This window comes from Zea mays, chromosome 1 (genome assembly GCF_902167145.1).
Source record: "Zea mays cultivar B73 chromosome 1, Zm-B73-REFERENCE-NAM-5.0, whole genome shotgun sequence".
Lineage (NCBI taxonomy): Eukaryota > Viridiplantae > Streptophyta > Magnoliopsida > Poales > Poaceae > Zea > Zea mays.
Window position 1 is genome coordinate 4089789 of NC_050096.1, and position 17978 is coordinate 4107766.

Genomic DNA, 17978 nt, shown 5'->3' on the forward strand with positions numbered 1-17978 from the left:
CGCCTCCTAACACTCGCTGAACCGAGTTCGTTCCATAATCTCGACGCACCAGTGTGCAGCTCATGGTGAAGAAACGGAGGTTGGGGTCGATTACGTGGCGTTGCTCCGCAACGGATGAATCAATCAGTGGGGAGACAGGTGCTTGCTCCCGGTTCCTGGTAGCGGCGGAACTCGGAGGTTCGCCCGGTGGGCGTCTACAGGTGATTATCTCGTTCTATCGACGTCCGGTTCCCCTTATTTCGGATTCCTGCTGCTACTACGGTGCTTGCGAGATTTATCAGATTGATTAATTAAATGACGGTTGTTTCACTAACATATTTGAGCTACTCCTTCGAAATGCGCTTAGGCTCCGTTTGGATGTAGACATCCATAGAATTGAAATGGATCCAAATACCAATTCTACCTCGGTATTGAAATGGACCTCAATTCTGTGCAAATCAGAGGGGTAGCCCTCGGAATTGACGGCGTGTGTGCTGCAATTCCACCTCGGTATTGACGTGCAATTCCACCGTCGAATTCCGGCGCCAACCAAACAACAGTATTCGTACAGACAAATGCCAATTCCGAATTCCACGCTGCAATACTGACTTCCAAACGCTGGGTTAGCCAATTTTGAAAATGTCGAATTCCTTTGGTAAACTCGATTCGGTCGTTGTCGGATAAGGTAGTCCGATTCGAATCCGGATATTCTTTCCATTATATATGTCAGATGATTGTAAGTAGTAGGTTAGTAGCACCTGCAGGTGAGCTACAATCCTTTTTTATCTTATGCAGAAACTACTTTTAGGTCTCCTTTGGAATGCTATAAAAAATTTTACATGAATTAGTTCAAAAACACAAGAAAAACGCAAGATTCAGGAATTTATACTTCAACCCAAAGGAGGCCTTACTTACAAAAGTATAGAGCCAGATGCACTATTGTTTAACTTCAAAAAAATGGGAACATGTCCAATGTAATAATCATGTTGGTCAAAATCCAGTAGTAACTGATTTTTTAGATAAAGGAACATCGTTCCGACCTCTTCACCCTCATGGATGAATGGGGCCAAAGTAGTAACTGGTATTTTAGGTCGAAGGAGTTAAATGTAAAATAGGTGGTATGTATCAGATGGAAGAGTTAGATATAAAATAGCAGTCACATTTAGATTTTGCTTGGATGCACCATGCGAACTGAACTGACGAACCACTGATGACCCTGTTGTTGGTTACAAGGTACTAACCTATTAATCTCTGGTGTTGACCTTCCTACAGAAAGCTAGGTGATCTCTTGAATCGATTCAGGAAATATGGAGTTTTCTTTTCTGCTGATACAATGCTGAAGGTGGGGTCAATGTCACTGCAGTGACTTGGGTGACCTATAAGCACTGCTCATATTGTGAGGTTCTCTTGGATATTCAGGAAGGAGCCGCAGATGTTCCCGCCAAGATCTGGGAATGTGGCACACCCAGACAGAGGATTCACCTTGCCCCTGGAATCGATGCTGACGGGGTACTTGAGCAGGTGGCCCTTCATCTCGGTCACATGGCTGGAGATGAATTTCTCCCAGTTCTGCTGTCCGATGTGACGCACCTGCCTCGTGCACTCTAGGCTCTCCGGTCTGGTGAAGCTCTCCTCAATGGCTCCAATGTGCTCTGCCCATAGAGACATCCTGTACCCGAAAATCTGCAGGTGAAAGCACACCAGATTAGCAAAGCTCATTTGTCTCTATATGAAAATACAATATTTTGCTGTGTTGCCTCTATAGGGATGTACAGTGTTGGCTAGTGAGTTAGTTTTGTTTAGCATTTAGCACTATAATAGAAAAAAACTCGTTAGCACTAGGATCTCTTTCTGGGTATTCCTAGTTTAACATATAGTCCCATTTCTGTAAGCAGCAAATGTTTGTGCCACTGGCTTGGCCCACATTGTGAACTCCATTTTCGTCTTAAGGAAAAAAATCTCCTAGGTGTTCTTGGAAGGTTGGAAGGGAAATAACACAATTTGAATTGTGATATGAACTTCTGTTTTTGTCATTTTGCCACAGAAAATATGATATACAAAACAAGGTAGCAATGTGACAGTACTGCAATACCAAGTTACCAACTTATCAGAACTGAGGCATATTACCTGTCCACGAGGAGCAGAAAGCATATTTGCCCATGTATGCTGGGGTTGGTATGCAGCCATTGCAATCTCTGTATCTCTAGTTCCTTCCATGGATCTCTGGTTGATGTTAGCGGATCCAATTATCACATATTCATCATCCACAATCATGCCTTTCGAGTGCACATACACCATGAATCTCCTATTCTTCCGAGCTTGGTCCTGATTGGATATCCAAGTTGCAGCATAATTGTATTTTTTGGGGAAATCAGTACGTCCTTCAGTTTTGGGCATTTCTAAAGTGTACCGGAATCAGCAGCAGAAAACAGAACAATAGTCTGCAGTCTAACCTGTGGGTTACTGGCTGAGAATGGTCCACTAGATGTGCAAGTAGTGTCCTCAGCTTCACGGTTACCAAGGCAGAAGAAATTCAGGTAATCCTGTGGCTCATATGTACCATCTAGTCCTACTTCTTTCAAGGCCTTATAGATTATCTCATACATCATTTGCATTGTCATTTTCTACATTGTAAAAGGAAAGAAAAGCGAGTTACATGAGATAAGTTACTATGCTGTTTCAAAAAGAGTATATGGAAAATGGCAATTTTGCAACGCCCACTGTTGGCAATCGCAAACTTCCAATTTTCTCGCCGCAGAGGGTGGCACACGACTAAAGGTTTATGGAAGAGATAATACACTGATCCTAAACAAGGTGAAAAAAAATCCTAATCCTAATACAGGCCAAATTCTAACACAGATAATAAATGGGTTCTAAGACCTAACCTGCCAATAAAGAATCCTTTGCGTAGGAGTACCAGTAGGATTTCCCTCAGGCCACATTGGAACTACTATATAAGCTGAAAATCTCTCATTCGAATAAATCTTGTTTGCAATTTTCAGTGCTATCTCAATGGGTATCAGATTATTAGCACCTGCAATGTACTGTACTTCAGAGTCCTGAATTTTGGAAACTTCAGATGATCATAAGGGAGAAGTAGATTTTTATGCTCACCAACATCTCTATGTGAATCCCAGTTAAATGAAGAGCCAAGGAAGTACTGGTTCTCAATATAGATGAAATGTTGAGCACCTCGGATGGCATTCACATATGCTGTATGCACGCTCATATCAATCAGTACATTTTTCCCACAAACAAGATTCTGTTAATCAAAGCAAAAGTTTGTATTAAGCACAAACCATGAAGCACTGCATATGTGGTCAACATAGGTATAGTCTAGTACATTTACCTTACTAGTGGCCTCCCGTGGATCTTTTGGAAAACCCTTGACAGAATTCGAATCAATTGACCGGAAAATCTGCTTTCCAGGTGAAATTTGCTCAGGGCTCGACCATGAATGTCAGAATTATTTATTTTGCAGTGAGTTATGGAGCCCTTTGGTAGACTTACCTGCACGTCCCATCTCTCTGGATCATCGTCGTTTGAATAGATTTCGTCGTCAATAGCGATAATATCAGGTATCTTGTTGATCCACAGCAGCGAATCATTATGCGACCTCGACAATTTTGACAGTTTCTTAGCGGCACTGCGCTTTGACGCCTTTAACCAGCGCTCCTCAAAGTTTTTCAGGACATCGTATGCTGCTGGACCGTCGATCTTGGAATGCAAGTCATGCCATGGCTCTCTTGGGCCGCGAGCATCTTCAACCTGAGAGTAAATTATCGGCACATGAGGATCTAACAAAATCGCGACAAGCTTCCTGTCTCCTAATAAAGGAAAAACAAAATGGAACGAAGTTCCAGAACAACAAGGATGGAATTCTTTTTGTGGCCATTGCATAAGGTTCTTAGTAAATTCAGTTTGATACGGTAAATGTGGAAAAACTACTCTCACCGCAAAATTTGGGTTGTAGTAGTCTTCCTTGTGAAATGTCTGAAGAGTTCGAAATAGAGTGTGCTTTGGTGTATCATATCGGCCTCCACATAGATCAAGTCCTCCCACAAAAGCAACAATCTTCCTTCTATGATTCCCAGCATCAGCATCCAAGATCACTGTCTTCTGGTGATGAGTAAAGATAGTGCCTGTTTCCTGGAAACGATGGTTATTACCATCAGTGCAGATTCCAGATGGCAGTGTGCTTATGTGGTTGTCAGATATCACAATAGTTTAAGCTGAAGTATAAGACCTGTTGCTTCACCCAGCTGTGCCTCTTCCCTGCAGATCGTGGGCAAAGCAGTATCTGGACCGAAGAGTGCTTGAAAAATCTCCGGGTCTCCTCATCCCTTGTGCCCATGTAACCTTCCTACAGGCAAGAATCCAATAAGCAAACAGTGTTGTACAACAGCATGGGTACTACGGCGTGTACCATCTTGATGCCAAGGAGTCTCCGGGACGTGGGATCGTCCCACACGAGCAGCAGCACCCGCACGCCCTCCTGCGACTTCCTCCTGAGCAGGTCGCCGAGCGCCATGTCGTCGTGGCCGTCGCGCACCAGGTGGATGGTGTGGAACACGGACCACCCGGTGATGTAGATGAGCCTCCGGGCCTGGCATATGGCGTCGTAGACGTCGCGCCAGCACTGGCCGTGCCGGTAGCAGTCGCCGTTGCCGAGCCTTACCTCCGGCAGCGTTCCGTCGGGCACGTGCGCGTCCTGGTACAGCGTGACCTTCCCGCCCCGGCGCAGCGGGAAGTAGGTCCTGGGCACGCCGGCGAAGTCCGGGCCCGGGGTGACGCCGTGGTGGTACATGGTGAGCCTCGCCACGGGCACGTACTGCACGGACAGCCGGAGCACGGCCCCCGGCGCGCACTCCTTGCCGTTGCGCTCCAGGACCGGGTACGCGCCCTCGACCATGTCCCCGGCCTGCAGCTGGTCGGCGCGGACGGCGACGACGCCGATGAGCTCCGCGCCCACGACGTCGCTGTCCTTGACGACGAAGTTGACGGTGGCGGCCTCGTGCGCGACGGGCACCAGGAACTGCTGCGCCCACACGGGGTTCTCGTCGTCGGGGATGACGAAGGTGCGCGCCACCACCGCGGAGGCGACCTGCACCGTCACGTACGGGTCGCTGGTCATGCCCTCCGACGGCTTGCACAGCAGGTCCCGCATCCTCTTGGACAGGATGTCCTTGTTGGGAAGGTTCCTCGCCTCGTGGATCCAGATGTCCAGGCTGCCGTGCAGCAGCACCGCCGGCGCGTCCCCGGCGGAGCCATGCACCAACCAAGAGACGCTCTCGTCGTCGTCCTGCACGGGCATCGTCTGCCTCGATCCGATGGCACGGGGTTCCGCGGCCTCGTCTCACTGACTCCTCTTCCCCCTCCCGCGCATGGTGGTGCATGCATCCTCTCTTTGTCGTGTCGTGTGTACCCGGTTCGTCGCCCCGCGGATCGGCCGCTTCCGCTCCCTGAATTGCTTGCTGTACCGGGATATATGGGCTCTCAAGGCCCAACGTGCTTTGCAAACTAGTAGTGTTCATTTACCTTAACTATTTGTTTCCTTCTCGATACCAAACAGGACAGACAGGTACAGTCCGGTAGTGCAGCGTCGTGCACTGGCCACGGACACGGGGACGGGGGGAGCCACGCGCGCACGAGACCCCGTACCAGACACACTCTGCGTGCCGCATTCGATTTGGCCCTTGAAACCTCGATCCTATCCCCTGCCTCTGATCGCTGTTGCTGCTGTACCTGTGCCTGCCTCCGTGGTCCCGCGTCCCAGTCCAGGCCGCCTGGAGACGACGGACACGGGGAGCCGGCGGCCCCGCCTCTCGGGCTCGGGCCCAAGCATGCACCGGCACAGCAGCCGGACGCCGGACGTCCTCGTCGTTTGTACTACTACTTGATTGCATTGCATTGCATTGCACTCACGGTTTACAAAACCGTTTAGCCTACAAAAACCGCTACCCACCGGTAACGGTTTACCGTCGGTAAACCGGTGAAAACCGGTAAAAACCGACCGGTTTGACCAATTCAAATCAATTTGAATTCGAAGCGGTTTACCGGTGAAAAACCGGTGAAAAACCGGCGAGAAATCGCTCTAAACCGTCGGTTAACCGTGAAACAAACCGGTTTTTGCTGTTTTTTACAGAAAAAATGAAATTTTTTGACAAGATTTATTTGTAGCTTGCTCAATTCACATTGCACAGTAAATATTAATTGATCTACACGACATATGTTCACCAAAATAACATACAACATACATATGCAACCACAAACTCCAGTTCTCATGCAACAAACAACCAGCGAACTTCGCAATACTCAAATACAAGTTCTTTTATAACTCTCCAACAAGGCAATTACACATAGGTCAACTTATTTCACAATACTCATATGTTCAGCTCGAGTCATAGTGATAGTACTTAGGCATATTGGAAGTATCGTGATATTGTTCCAATCCGTCATAGTGATAGTGATAGGTCTATAGATGTGAGATACATTATCGAGAAAACAAGAACGGCAAACAAATACTTATCCACAAAGCAAAAAATATATCGGTATGTGTGTTTGGTGTTTGTGTATTGCATGTGCACCTCACCAAGTGTTGAACGTTTCTTCTGATCAGCAAATCTTAGGAACACATACATAAGAACTGGAGCTAAGGGTTCTAGATTGAGTTTTGTCCAGACGGATACTTATTAGAAGAACTAAAGCTACTTGATCCACGGAATCCATCTTGGACAGGAAATGAAACCAAATTTAACCACTAAATGCCTAAACTTGACTTGAGCTACGGGATTCATTTTCATATATAGCATATAACATCTTCGCATATAGCTTATAACATTAAACAAGACTAATATATACCTAAATTGATCATTAAATACTTAATAGTGGCATTAAATCCGGTTTCCCGGCAGAAAATATCGGTTTACCGGTCTAAAATAACGGTTTACCGGTCCCAAAAACGGTTTATCAGCGGTTTTCGGTTTTTATGAAATTTTTCAAATTTTTTAAATTTGGAACGAATTTGAAAAAAAAACCGGTGGTTAACCGAAACCGCACCCCGGCGATTTCGGTAAACCGACCGGTTTACCGCCGGTTTTTACCGGTTTTGTAAACCTTGACACTGCATTTGCCTCACGCATGCCTGTACGATATGTCCCAGCACGGAACGGCAGCTGACGCAAGCCACCTTGCAGCGTGGGCGTGGCTCACGCTCACTGGCTCCGCCTCCACGACCCGTTTGGTTGTGGTAAACTTTTGGCGGATGCCGTCAGCAATGGATCGCGATGTGACCTTTCCGTCCCTGAAACAAAAAATAAATAAAATAAAATACGGAGACCCTTTTCACGGACCCAGTGCCTTTTCTCACGAGAGTGGACAAAAAACAAGGTTCCATTCGTGTGAGAATAAGACAAGAAGGGTGTTAAATATAAACATGCCATTTTAAGTTTTATTAAATATATAGAGGGGTGACATTTTTCTAAGCCATGTCCTAATGAAGCACAAGGCTGGATACTAAGTTTCAGTCCTAGCAGAGGAAAGTATGTGTTATTCAGCATCAACTAACTATTACTCCTACTGCAGAGTGGAGAGGCAAGTTACCATATTTTTCCGTCTGTGTTGCACTGATAAAGACTGAAACTTCTCCCGATGTGTTGCACTGATAAGTGATAAAGGCAACATTGCATGCACGCCATGCTGTACTGTAATGCAAAACCAGCTAGCTGATCAGGGCTTCAATCAGATCCTGACATACTTTTTTTTTTTTGCAATGTGCCTGGCTGTCTGGCTGCTCTAAGCTTATTGAGAAGCAGGGGGCGGGCCCAGGGTGGTTCAAGGGTATTCATTGAATACCCAAATTTTTTGTTGTTTTGGTGATTTATAATAATTTGTCAATAATGTATTATAAAAAATAGTGTTAGAGCACTAATTTCTTTGATCTTTTGAATTTTTGAATACCCAATCTTAAATTTCTAGGCCCGCTAACTAACCCCAACAAACACGGATTCGACACGGAAGTGGACAATTTCTACATATTAATGCACTGACTGTTATTTCTCCTTTACGTTTGAAGAAAAGAAAGAAAGAAAGCATTTCAGCCGATTGTATCATTTACCGATTTTACCAAGAATTATTTTTGTCTGTTATTTTCTTGATGTCGTCTTTTGTCATTTCTCCAAGAGCCTAATCTTATAATAAGATTAGTTGCTGGAATAATGGTTTGATCCTCGTATACATCAAGGCTGGCCAAATTACATGCAGAGGGCGTTCAATTTGCCCCTCCATATGATTATTTGCCTCACCATATATATATTTCAAGGCAAAAGAATTATTTATTCCAAGTAAGACTAAACCCCGTTTGATAACTTTTCAGGTTCAGCACGAATCCTTGACTTGCCCCTTGCGACTGACGGTGTGCCACTTATGTGGTTCTCCACTGTCAACACACTTGCCTTAGACCAGAAGCTAATGCAGTCCATCATCGATGACCTTAACAGGTTCATCCAGAGGAAAGATTACTAAAAGATGAATTGACTATTAGGATTTATAGGCTAGACCCTATTAAAAAATTCAACTAAATTCCAGAAAAATCTCAAAAGCTCATATATGTGTATGGCTAGGGAATGGTGGAACCAATAGTAGCATATTGATAGTCCAAGTGCAGTGGAACTAGTTTAAATATGAAGGTCACACTCACTCATCAAGTCCTGTATGAGAAGAGAGTGTGGAGAGCCACACACGCTCGCTTGTCTCGCCTGGCCGGGGCGGGGCGAAGGGCGCACGACATACGCGTGAATGGTCCGCCGCGTGAATGGTCCGCCAAAATCCGGCCCCTCGCCTTGCGGGGGCGCGGCTCACTTTTGTTGTTTTAATTTTTTGGTTGCTTGGCTGTTAAGATCAGAATCCTAACCGATCGCTATAAAATCTAAACTGAACGCGAGATTTTCGTGGGCAGATCGGATCGCAGATAGCTATCCGTTCGCGGACTCGGCCCTATAAAAGGCGTCTGGCCACCAGCATCCAAATCATTCTAGTTTTCGCTTTCGCCTGTCTTCACAACTGAGCCGCCTTCAGTTCCTTTCATCCCAACCGCCAACGTGCATCTGCGATCGGGAGAGCAGGTCTCCGGAACCCTTCGCCCTTCGAGATCATGCACCGGGAGAGGGCGAATAAGGCTTTTGGAAAGCGTCCTCACGCGACTGCTCGCTGATTCCGCTGATCATCAACTCCGCTGTTTCGACGTCGTCGACCCTGCTGATTCCGGCTCGCGCCATCTATCAGTATATCTGATCAGTACGCACCATCTGATTTAACCTTTTATTTTAGTTCTTCTAATTTGGTCATAATTTATATTCAGAATTTAATCTGGAAATTATCTAATTATTCAACATTAGCAAAGCATGGAAGCAGGGGTACCTGTTGTATGGTCCACCTTAGACCGGGAAGTCAGGCCTAATCGTGAGTCGTGACCATGGCCAACCATCAGTTCGGCAAGTGCTAACAAGCTGATAACTTTATTCAATGGTAACTAATTTGGCAAGAACAATCAGTGGTCTGTTTGAGGTCCTCTGCACACGTTTTTAGAGCAGATTTGGGAGTGGAGTTCCAACGGCTATGTGAGGGTTTGGAACGTATATATATGACCCAATCAGTGTGTTGTACATCCAAGAGCTAAGCAAACGAGTCCATACACAAGAGAAACACATCCAAGTGATCAAATAGTCCAAATCCCACAAATTGAGTAGAGAGCAAAGTTAGCCTTGATTTGTGAGAAAAAGAGCTAGAGCACTTCTATGAGCTGAAGTGTGGAGTTGTGTTGTGATCATAAGCTTTGAAGGTAGGCTCCCATTGAGGTGTAAAGCGATCAAGAGCCTCCAACTGTGTAGAGAGCCTTGAACTCATTGAGAAAAGAGAAAAATACTCAAGTTCGATCTTTGTGATCACTTGAGGAAGAAAATGGTTGAGAAAGAACCGGTTCTTAGTGAACTCTTCAACGGAGACATAGATTTCTTTGTGAAACCAAACTCCAGTAACAAATCATCGTGTATCTCTTGATTTGTGTTTGCCATTTGACTTTCCATCTCCTCCCTAAGTTCTTCATTGTTTTATATTATTGCTAAGTCTAAATCATGCAATTTTCTGTGCAACAATATCAAGTATTGAAGTTAGTCAATTCTCGGACTAAGAGTCTTGTTCTATCACTTAAGATTACTTATCTCAGATCAATTTTTGGATTATTTTGAGTTAAATTTTAGGTTTCGTCTATTCACCCGCCTTCTAACCGACTTTCATGAACACATTGGACTTTGAGCTGAGTATGAGGGAGCAGAGGAAGAAAATGATAGACTACCGGATGAAGTTGTATATGAAGGTGCACTTGATCTTGAAGGTGTAGCCATACCTTGTAGCGATAAAATACCAGGGGAGGATATTGTCTTTTCTAAAATACCAGGGGATCCATAGAGAGAAATCTTCCTGCTATTTTGAATAGCAAGGGATTATTCTCCCATGGATCTATTCGTGATCTCGGGTCATCAAAGCAGTCCTTATAGGGACAAAAATATAAATTTCGCATGAAATTAATATTTTCTAAAATCCATATAGAATCGGGCTGCAGTACTATATCTCGGTCCTAAAAGATCGGCCAGTTCATCACCCCAGCGAGCACAGCGCGACTGGTATGATGGTATCCCAATCTAACCTCACCTGTTCTCATGTCCTCTTGCCGCCCTTCTCGCTTGGGCTCGTGATCATGGGACAGCCATGCAACCCACAATGACGGCCACGCCGGATGCAGCACAGGAGAGTGGCATGACACTGGGTGTCTGGGCATGCTGCGCCCCACTTATTAGCTTTTGCTAGGGTAAAAACGAGAAGAATAAGATAACGAGAACTCTTGCTGCTGAATCGCCAAACGGCATTCACTGTTTTTTTTCCCTTCAAGGCCTGACCGCCTGAGCAATTTTGTTCCCTGAACCCTATTTGTTCGATCCTGCAACGCAATGCCGACTGGACGCGCTGGGCTCATGTTATTGTTATGATGGCGTTAACTAACTTTACGGCCGAGCGGGTGAGAAGCGGTGATGGAGGAGGGAAAAGCTGGTAGATCCCACCACCACACCACAGCGTCATGGTGGTAGCACCACCCACCACAGCGTCCTCGTCCTTAACATTTGCCGCCGCTGTTACCCACTAATTACACTGTCGCATGCGCAGTGGCGAGAGCAGGGTTCCCCCGGGCAGTAGTGCATCGTTCACTGTTAATGGCACAGGCGCACAAGAACACGTACGCGCAAATCCAGTGGAAAGGCCCTGCTGCCGCTCGTCAACGTGCTTTGCGCCGCGCGTAATGGCCTCGGAAAGATCCTGCTTTTCGCGGCTGAAACTGGAACAGTTTCTCCTCCTCGTCGTCGTCGTCGTCGGTGGGCTTCTCGTACGCGTGCGGCGTATGCGGCAGGTTCAGAGACCAGAAGGCAACAATTGCCGGCACGTCCTAGCTAGTGAGCGGTACCAGCAGCAGCAGTAACTTGCTGCTGCGCGTCCGGCGGCGCAGCGCAGGAAGTGAATGAGTTTTTACAGGCTGGAAAGGGGAGGTGATGTGTTTATGCTGCCGCCTTTTAAAGCGCATGGACGAGCCCTTTCGTCAGGCACTTCAAACCGGGAGTTAATGGCGGCTCCAACGTACGCGCGGGCCGGGGACGCGTCTTTCCGTGAATGGCGCGACCTCGCCATAGTCTCTGGCCCTCTCCTCTCGCTATTACTCCTGTGACGTTTCCTGGCTGGCAGCAATGGCGATCGAGTGGAGTCAGCAGCGGCCCAGCAGGGCAGCAACGGCCGTCGTCGTCTTCTTTGGAGCCCCAGCTCCAACAAAGCGAGCTCGGTTTGCCGTTGGGACTTGGGTGGGAGTGGAAAGACAGACAGTGCCGTGGTAGTGGTACTGAGTGAGATCAAATCAAAAGCCTATGGCTCCAGCCCAGACGCGTTGGCATCCTGGCATGGATGCATGGTCATGGCATGGGGACCCCTTCGGCCTTCAGCACTGCAAAGTAGGAGTACTGGCCATGGAGATTCTAGACGGAGCAAAAGGTAAGCTACTGATACTTAGGTTAGGGGTAGTGGTGGACTGGTGGTTGTATTTTCTAAGAAGGCAAGCAACAGACAGATGATCGGGTTTGGGGGTTTTCGATGCGATTAATTATTTCCGCCATTTTTTTACATACGGAACGAACGGGCGCCATTGCCATTGCAGCTGAGCTTGCTGCGTCGCAGATGATCGGGTACCCTGCCTCCACCAGCCTATACAACAGTCGCCTGCCTACTTCCTTCGCCATACGTACACCGGGCGCACTCACGATTACCTAAAGCTACTGAATACTGATGACCTTCATCCTCGGAGACACGACACGAGCTGAGAACGGTCCTGCCGGCCGTCAAGCAGATTGGATTGGGAGCTACGCCTACGCGGCGGCCTTGGCCGGCGGTATAACGATCGGGCTCCGGACGACGTGCTCGCTCGACACCCACTTCAGGTTCCCCTCGGCGCCGGCGACGGCCGGCGGCCCGTTCCACCGCACCGTCACGGTGAAGCTCTGCTTCTCGTTCGCCCTGGCGAACCGCAGCACCGGGGGCCGCACCACCACGGACACGGCCCTGGGCATGTCCACCACGGCCTTGTACACCGAGTTGGCCTTCCCGACGTTGGTCACGGTGCGGCGGACGGTGATCGGATGGGACAGCAGCTTCACCACCAGCGACGGGTAGTTGAGCTCCGCCTCGGTGATGGCCTTCAGCTTGGCGCAGGCGACGCGGCGCCCAGTTATCTCCTTCACGCCGTCGTCCCCGATGCCCAGCCCGCAGAGGTAGGCGATGTACTCGCCGGCGCCGAGGTCGTACACCAGCCCCGGGTCGACGGCGCGGGACGGGTTCACGTAGCCGGCGCCCATGCTGTAGAAGCTCGCCCGCCTGTACTGCTCGTCCTTGATCGGCACGCCCGCGTGGTCCGCCGTGCCCGACGACGTCATGATCGCCGACTTGATCGCCGCGGGGGACCAGCTCGGGTGCAGGCTCTTGATGATGGCCGCGATGCCGCTCAGGTGCGGCGTCGACATGGACGTCCCGGACTCCATGAAGAAGGGCAGGCTCACGTCGTCCGCGAACTCCGGGTGCATCTCGCTGGGCGCCCACGCCGCCAGGATGTTCATTCCGGGCCCGGTGATGTCGGGCTTCAGGATGCCCGGGCTCGCCTTGTTCGGCCCGCGCGACGAGAAGAAGGCCACGGACGGCGCCGGGGACGAGCCCATCACCGTGCCCCGGAACGTGATGGTCGCCGTGGGCCTGGGCGTCGACTTGATGTACGCCGCGATCTTGGACCCCGCGGCGTAGCTCACGTGCGACGCCGGCAGGACGTGCGCGTCGGCGAAGGTGGTGAACCCCTCCGCCGGCTTGTTCATGAGGATCATGCCGGCGCCGCCGTACGCGGACACCATCTGCCCCTGCTCGACGTGCTCCGTGATGGAGCGGCTCTCGCACAGCACCACCTTGCCCCTCACCTCGGCCTCCACCAGCGTGCTGCAGTCGCGGGCCTCCGGGTCGCCGTTGCGGCCCGGGAAGACGAGCGGCAGCGGGCGCCCCGCGGTGTTGTTCCGGGGCTGGAACAGCGACTCGCCGTCGAACACCTGCCCGTCGCCGAGCCTGACGGTGGTGCGTATCGCGCGGTCCATGGTGCCCGCCGCAACCGTCAGCATCCATGGCGCGCCGTTGGTGATGGAGCCCGCGGCGGGGCCGTCGTTGCCCGCCGCGGCGCTGACGAAGATCCCGTGCTCCATGGCCTTGAACGTGGCGATGGCGATGAGGTCGTAGTTGAACTGCGCGCCGTCCGTGGCGCTGATGGAGAAGGAGAGCACGTCGACGCCGTCCTTGACGGCGGCGTCCAGGCCGGCAACGATGTCCATGATGGAGCACCGGCTCCGCGTGCACACCTTGTAGATGGCCAGGTGCGCGTGCGGCGCCATCCCGGACGCCGTGCCGTGCGCGTTGCCCCGCACGTCGGCGTTCTGCACGAAGTTGCCCGCCGCCGTGCTGGCCGTGTGCGTGCCGTGGCCCGCGTCGTCCACGGGCGGCGCCGAGTCGTTGATGGCCGCGCTCCCGAACGCGCGCGCGCCGATGACCTTGTTGCTGCACCCGCCGCCGGCGATCGACCGGAACTGGCAGGCGCCCTTCCACTTCTTGGGCGGCGGCGGCAGCCCGGCGTCGCCGAAGGACGGGTGGCTGGGCAGGATGCCGGTGTCGAGGAGCCCAATCACCACGCCGCGGCCGAAGCCGGAGCGGCTCCAGAAGCCGTCCTTGCCCATGTGGAGGCCGAGGAAGCCCGGCGAGTGGGTGGTCGCCAGCGGCAGGAACTCCTCTGGGTACAGCCGCAGACACCCCTCCTTGCGCCGCAGCGTCTCCGCCTCCGCGTCGGTGAGGCGGGCAGCGAAGCCCGTCAGCACGTGGCTGTACGAGTGGATGATCCTCGGCCCGTCGTCCGCCGCCGAGTCCAGCGTCGCCTCCGGCAAGAAGGACCGGTGCCACTCCTCCAACGAAGCGGTGCTGCCGCCGTCCCTCGGCTCGAGATGAACCACGTAGTTCTTGCGCTCCTGCGCGTCGGCGAGCAGCGCGGCGGCGGAAAGCAGGAGCAGGGGAAGGAGGCTTCTTTGGGTCCGCATGACTCTGGTAAGCAGCCGCCTTGGCGTTTGGTGCTCGGTAGCGCCGAATCGATTTGAAGCGAGGGAGCAGGGTGCGGGGAGGGAAGTGGCGTGGCAACAACGGAGGGGGTGCCGGGGGTTTATGTAGGGTGGTGGCAGGCAGCGGCAGTGTGCGCCGGGTGGGGGGAGTGAGTGAGTGAGTGATGGGCAGGCAGCGCAGAGCACTGGCGGTGAGCTGGCGAGCAGAATCGAAGCAGGGGGGGAGGAGGAGGAAGAGGACTACTGGGCCGATTTTGAATTTCCATTTGGTATATGGCGATGCTGATGGCACTGGCGTTTACTGTTTCCCCCGTCCCCGGGTGGGCGGTGGCCAAGGCGGCCGTTGGATCGGCCGGAAAACGACGTGTCGAGCGGTGCTGTTTGCCGGGGGGTCCTTGTTCGTGTAGAAAGCCTGGGGCTGCTTCCCGGTCCGGCGAGGTCCATGGATTTAGCGTGGCCGTGGCTTCGCGTCACGCTCCTCCATTCATTTCTCACGCCTTTTTCTTTTTTTATCTGTTTGCCTCATGTGCTGTACGGCATTGCTCTCGTCCCTGAAGCAACACTCAACGTAGTGGCGTAGAGTAACTCCATCAGTTTACGGCAGAGGCAGGGTAAAACTTCTTTTTAAGAATGGTGATATATATGGGTCCTCGTGAAAGTACAAAGCGTACGCACTGATGCTCTCTCACTCTCTATGTTTTTGTGTGTGTGACAGAAGTCAGTCACAGAATGCTGCTATCCGGGCGAAAGTCAGGGTGGTTGGTGCTTGCAACAGAAGGAGCCACACACGGACACGGACACAGAGAGCCAAGGCCATTTTTGAGCGGCGGCATCATTCGAACCCGCGTCGTCCCCTCCTCTCCCTGCCCGTGGGTCGCTGACCGCTGCTCGGCCGCCACTCTTGCGTTGCGCCACGCGTGAGCTGGACGGACGGTAGCGACCCGCGTCGTCTTTTTAGACTCTTTTTTCAGAGTGTCAAGCACACAGTCACTGTGTGCTGCTAGCTGATGCGCATGGCCCTCTCTCTCTCTCTCTCTCGCTCCTCCTACGCTGCGTGTGTCACTGTGCGATTCACGCATTCGGCGTCCGTGGGGACTCCGTAGTGATGGCGATCGGCGCGGACGCTTTCGGGTACCGGGGCCCCAGCTGTCTGCGGCAGCGCTAATGATGGGTCGGTGGGGCAAATCCTGCGCGGCAGCGCTAGTGTCTGCGTATTTCTGTGAACCGAATGAATGGTTGGGTATGTGGCGTGGACAGACACGTTGTCTGAGCCAGCCAGGAGCGGCGTTCCAAAACGTTTCTCGCCGGAATCGCTTGTCGCCTTGCGTCGGGAGAATGATAGATAGATAGATAGATAGGGACGGACGCCGGAGGGTGCTTTTCTTTTTTGTTTTTACAAAAAAAAAAGAGAGATAGTGAAGTGCTGCGGTTGTGGATGATGTACGTATGGGAATATAAAATTGGAGCAAGAGACCTTTGTCTCTCAAGGACGATGTTTATCTTATGGGTCATGGAGTCTGCGACTTCGCTTTTCGCGTTCCTTTGTTAGTTCTCTCTCCATCGGCGGGGGAAATATATATATGGACGAGTGGAAGCAATCAAGTACGTACTTGTTGTCATGATATTCTATATCTTTTTTATGTAGATCACAAATCAAGCTGTAGATACAGTTTAGTTTAAAATAATGATTAAAAAAGGTCTATCTGTGGGTGTTTTTTTCAGACACGTAGTACGCCCACCCACCCACCACTGTTCTTCGAAGAGGGCGATCGAGGGGCCTGTATGGCTCTGCCTTGTTCAGTACGTACTCCTCCAACATCTTGACGTGGAAACGAGGATTCCGATGCGTCCTCTGCGGCAGCAAAGAAACGTTTTTCGGGAGGCACGCACCACCGCACCGGATAGATTATGCTCTCTTGGGGCTTTACTGGCAGGCAGGCACCACAATCTTGTCGAATAATCTAATCCTCCCCATGCCATGATAATCGGTCTTGGTTTCCTACTATGTCTCCGTTCCGCTGTCTGGAAATGATACGCCGAGAACCCTTTTGGCTCGTCCACCAAACCCTTGCATGAAAATGCACACTAGTAGTATCTTCAGTAGAAGCAGCACCTGCTCCGCCCCACGTACGTCGAGCTCGAGCGGCAGCGCACCATCTCCATGTGTAGCGGATGCGGCCGCCCCACTTTCCACTGCCTCGGCACGGCCGATCTCTTTGTTGGCTTCCATTCCAAGCAGCGCACGAACCACCTCGGTGGCAGCACGACAGGACAGGGGCACAGGCACGGGCGCGCACGCACTCCCTCGGTTCGCCCTCCCGCGCGCCGCGGGGTTCCGTTCCGTTCCGCCGGCCCGGCCGGCCGGTCGCGCACAGGCAGAAGCGTCGCTCCACAGTCCACGCGCTGTACTCGACGCCATTGGTCTGCGAGCCATGGCAGCCCGATTGGGTACCGCGCGTGGTGCCGTGGTTGAGGCGTCGCGCTGTGGCCTGTGGCGTTGGTTGGCAGCTGGCCGAGCGCGCGCACGCTTTGGCCCAGCCATGGCCCATGCTGTTCTGCCATCTTCAATTCCCCCCCACGCCTGATGCAGCCATGCGCGCAGGCTGCTGCCTGCCTGCCTGCTTGCCTACCTGACTGAACCAGACGCACACGGTGACACGACGACGACACAGCAGGTGTGCATTTTGCGCACGCAGCGCTGACTGCTCTGAGGCTATCCGCAACCGTTACCCCTAAATATTTCCCCCTATATCACTTTTTCTCTCTATTTTCCCACCTATTTTTTCATCTCCCGCAGCGGTTCCCCCTAAATACTCCCCTATACCCCACTACTACTATAAAATATCATTTTCTATACCAACTATCAATTTTTTATCTACTAACAATTACTCGTGGACCCACAACACAGTGTTTAGGGTAATGAACAGTGACACGCTAGATCTAGGGGGAGAGAGAAGGAGACCGACACGTAGGGGGCGCTGTAGGGGGCACCGCTGCGGCCATAGGGTGCCCCCTACGCGCCGCATGCAAGGGGAGGGAGAGGTGCAGCGTCCACCGCTGCGGCTAGTCTGAGGTTGTCCGCAGCACTACCCGCGAGGGTCACCCTCTCCTATAGCCATATAGAGTGACCCTCCCACCGTAGCGCTGTGCGCTACAACTCCCCTCTCCTTACTACACTTCGGCCTTATTCGTTTCTGCCGGATTGGTGGGTCGAAACAATTCCTGACCGGATTGCTTCTCTAATTTATATAAATTTTGATTAGCTGGAACGATTCC

The 17978-nt window shown here is 51.3% G+C and overlaps 2 protein-coding genes and 1 long non-coding RNA gene across 4 annotated transcripts; 1 reads left to right on the top strand and 2 right to left on the bottom strand.

Moving 5' to 3' along the window:
- The first annotated feature begins 60 nt into the window (after positions 1-60).
- Positions 61-4381, top strand: LOC109942737 (uncharacterized). Of its 2 annotated transcripts, none has more exons than XR_002265431.3 (5): positions 61-200; positions 1252-1668; positions 2024-3308; positions 3409-3557; positions 3662-4381. It is a non-coding gene; the product is annotated as an uncharacterized lncRNA (long non-coding RNA). The 2 variants fall into 2 exon arrangements; XR_004852539.1 differs by having other exon boundaries at positions 3670-4236.
- Positions 1118-5502, bottom strand: LOC103630917 (phospholipase D beta 1). The gene is made up of 10 exons (XM_008651951.4): positions 4406-5502; positions 4226-4342; positions 3934-4128; positions 3490-3747; positions 3329-3397; positions 3094-3241; positions 2865-3013; positions 2433-2603; positions 2107-2304; positions 1118-1662 (listed from the first exon to the last, which is right to left on the bottom strand). Exons 1-10 carry the CDS (start codon positions 5291-5293, stop codon positions 1369-1371), a joined length of 2487 nt encoding a protein of 828 aa, XP_008650173.1. The 5' UTR covers positions 5294-5502; the 3' UTR covers positions 1118-1368.
- A 6649-nt stretch (positions 5503-12151) lies between these two features.
- LOC100274260 (uncharacterized) lies at positions 12152-14734 on the bottom strand. Its single transcript, NM_001367786.1, has one exon. It carries the CDS (start codon positions 14682-14684, stop codon positions 12438-12440), a length of 2247 nt encoding a protein of 748 aa, NP_001354715.1. The 5' UTR covers positions 14685-14734; the 3' UTR covers positions 12152-12437.
- Between the last annotated feature and the right edge of the window lie 3244 nt (positions 14735-17978).

What these genes read in the sequence shown, in the direction of transcription:
- LOC103630917 (XM_008651951.4), bottom strand. Translation starts at nt 5,293, where the DNA reads ATGCCCGTGCAGGACGACGACGAGAGCGTCTCTTGGTTGGTGCATGGC. An exon ending in ACTACAACCCAAATTTTGCG is followed by an intron (nt 3,748 to 3,933) that starts GTGAGAGTAGTT and finishes ATTTACTCTCAG; the next exon opens with GTTGAAGATGCTCGCGGCCC. An exon ending in TCTCAGCCAGTAACCCACAG is followed by an intron (nt 2,305 to 2,432) that starts GTTAGACTGCAG and finishes ATATCCAATCAG; the next exon opens with GACCAAGCTCGGAAGAATAG.
- LOC100274260 (NM_001367786.1), bottom strand. Translation starts at nt 14,684, where the DNA reads ATGCGGACCCAAAGAAGCCTCCTTCCCCTGCTCCTGCTTTCCGCCGCC.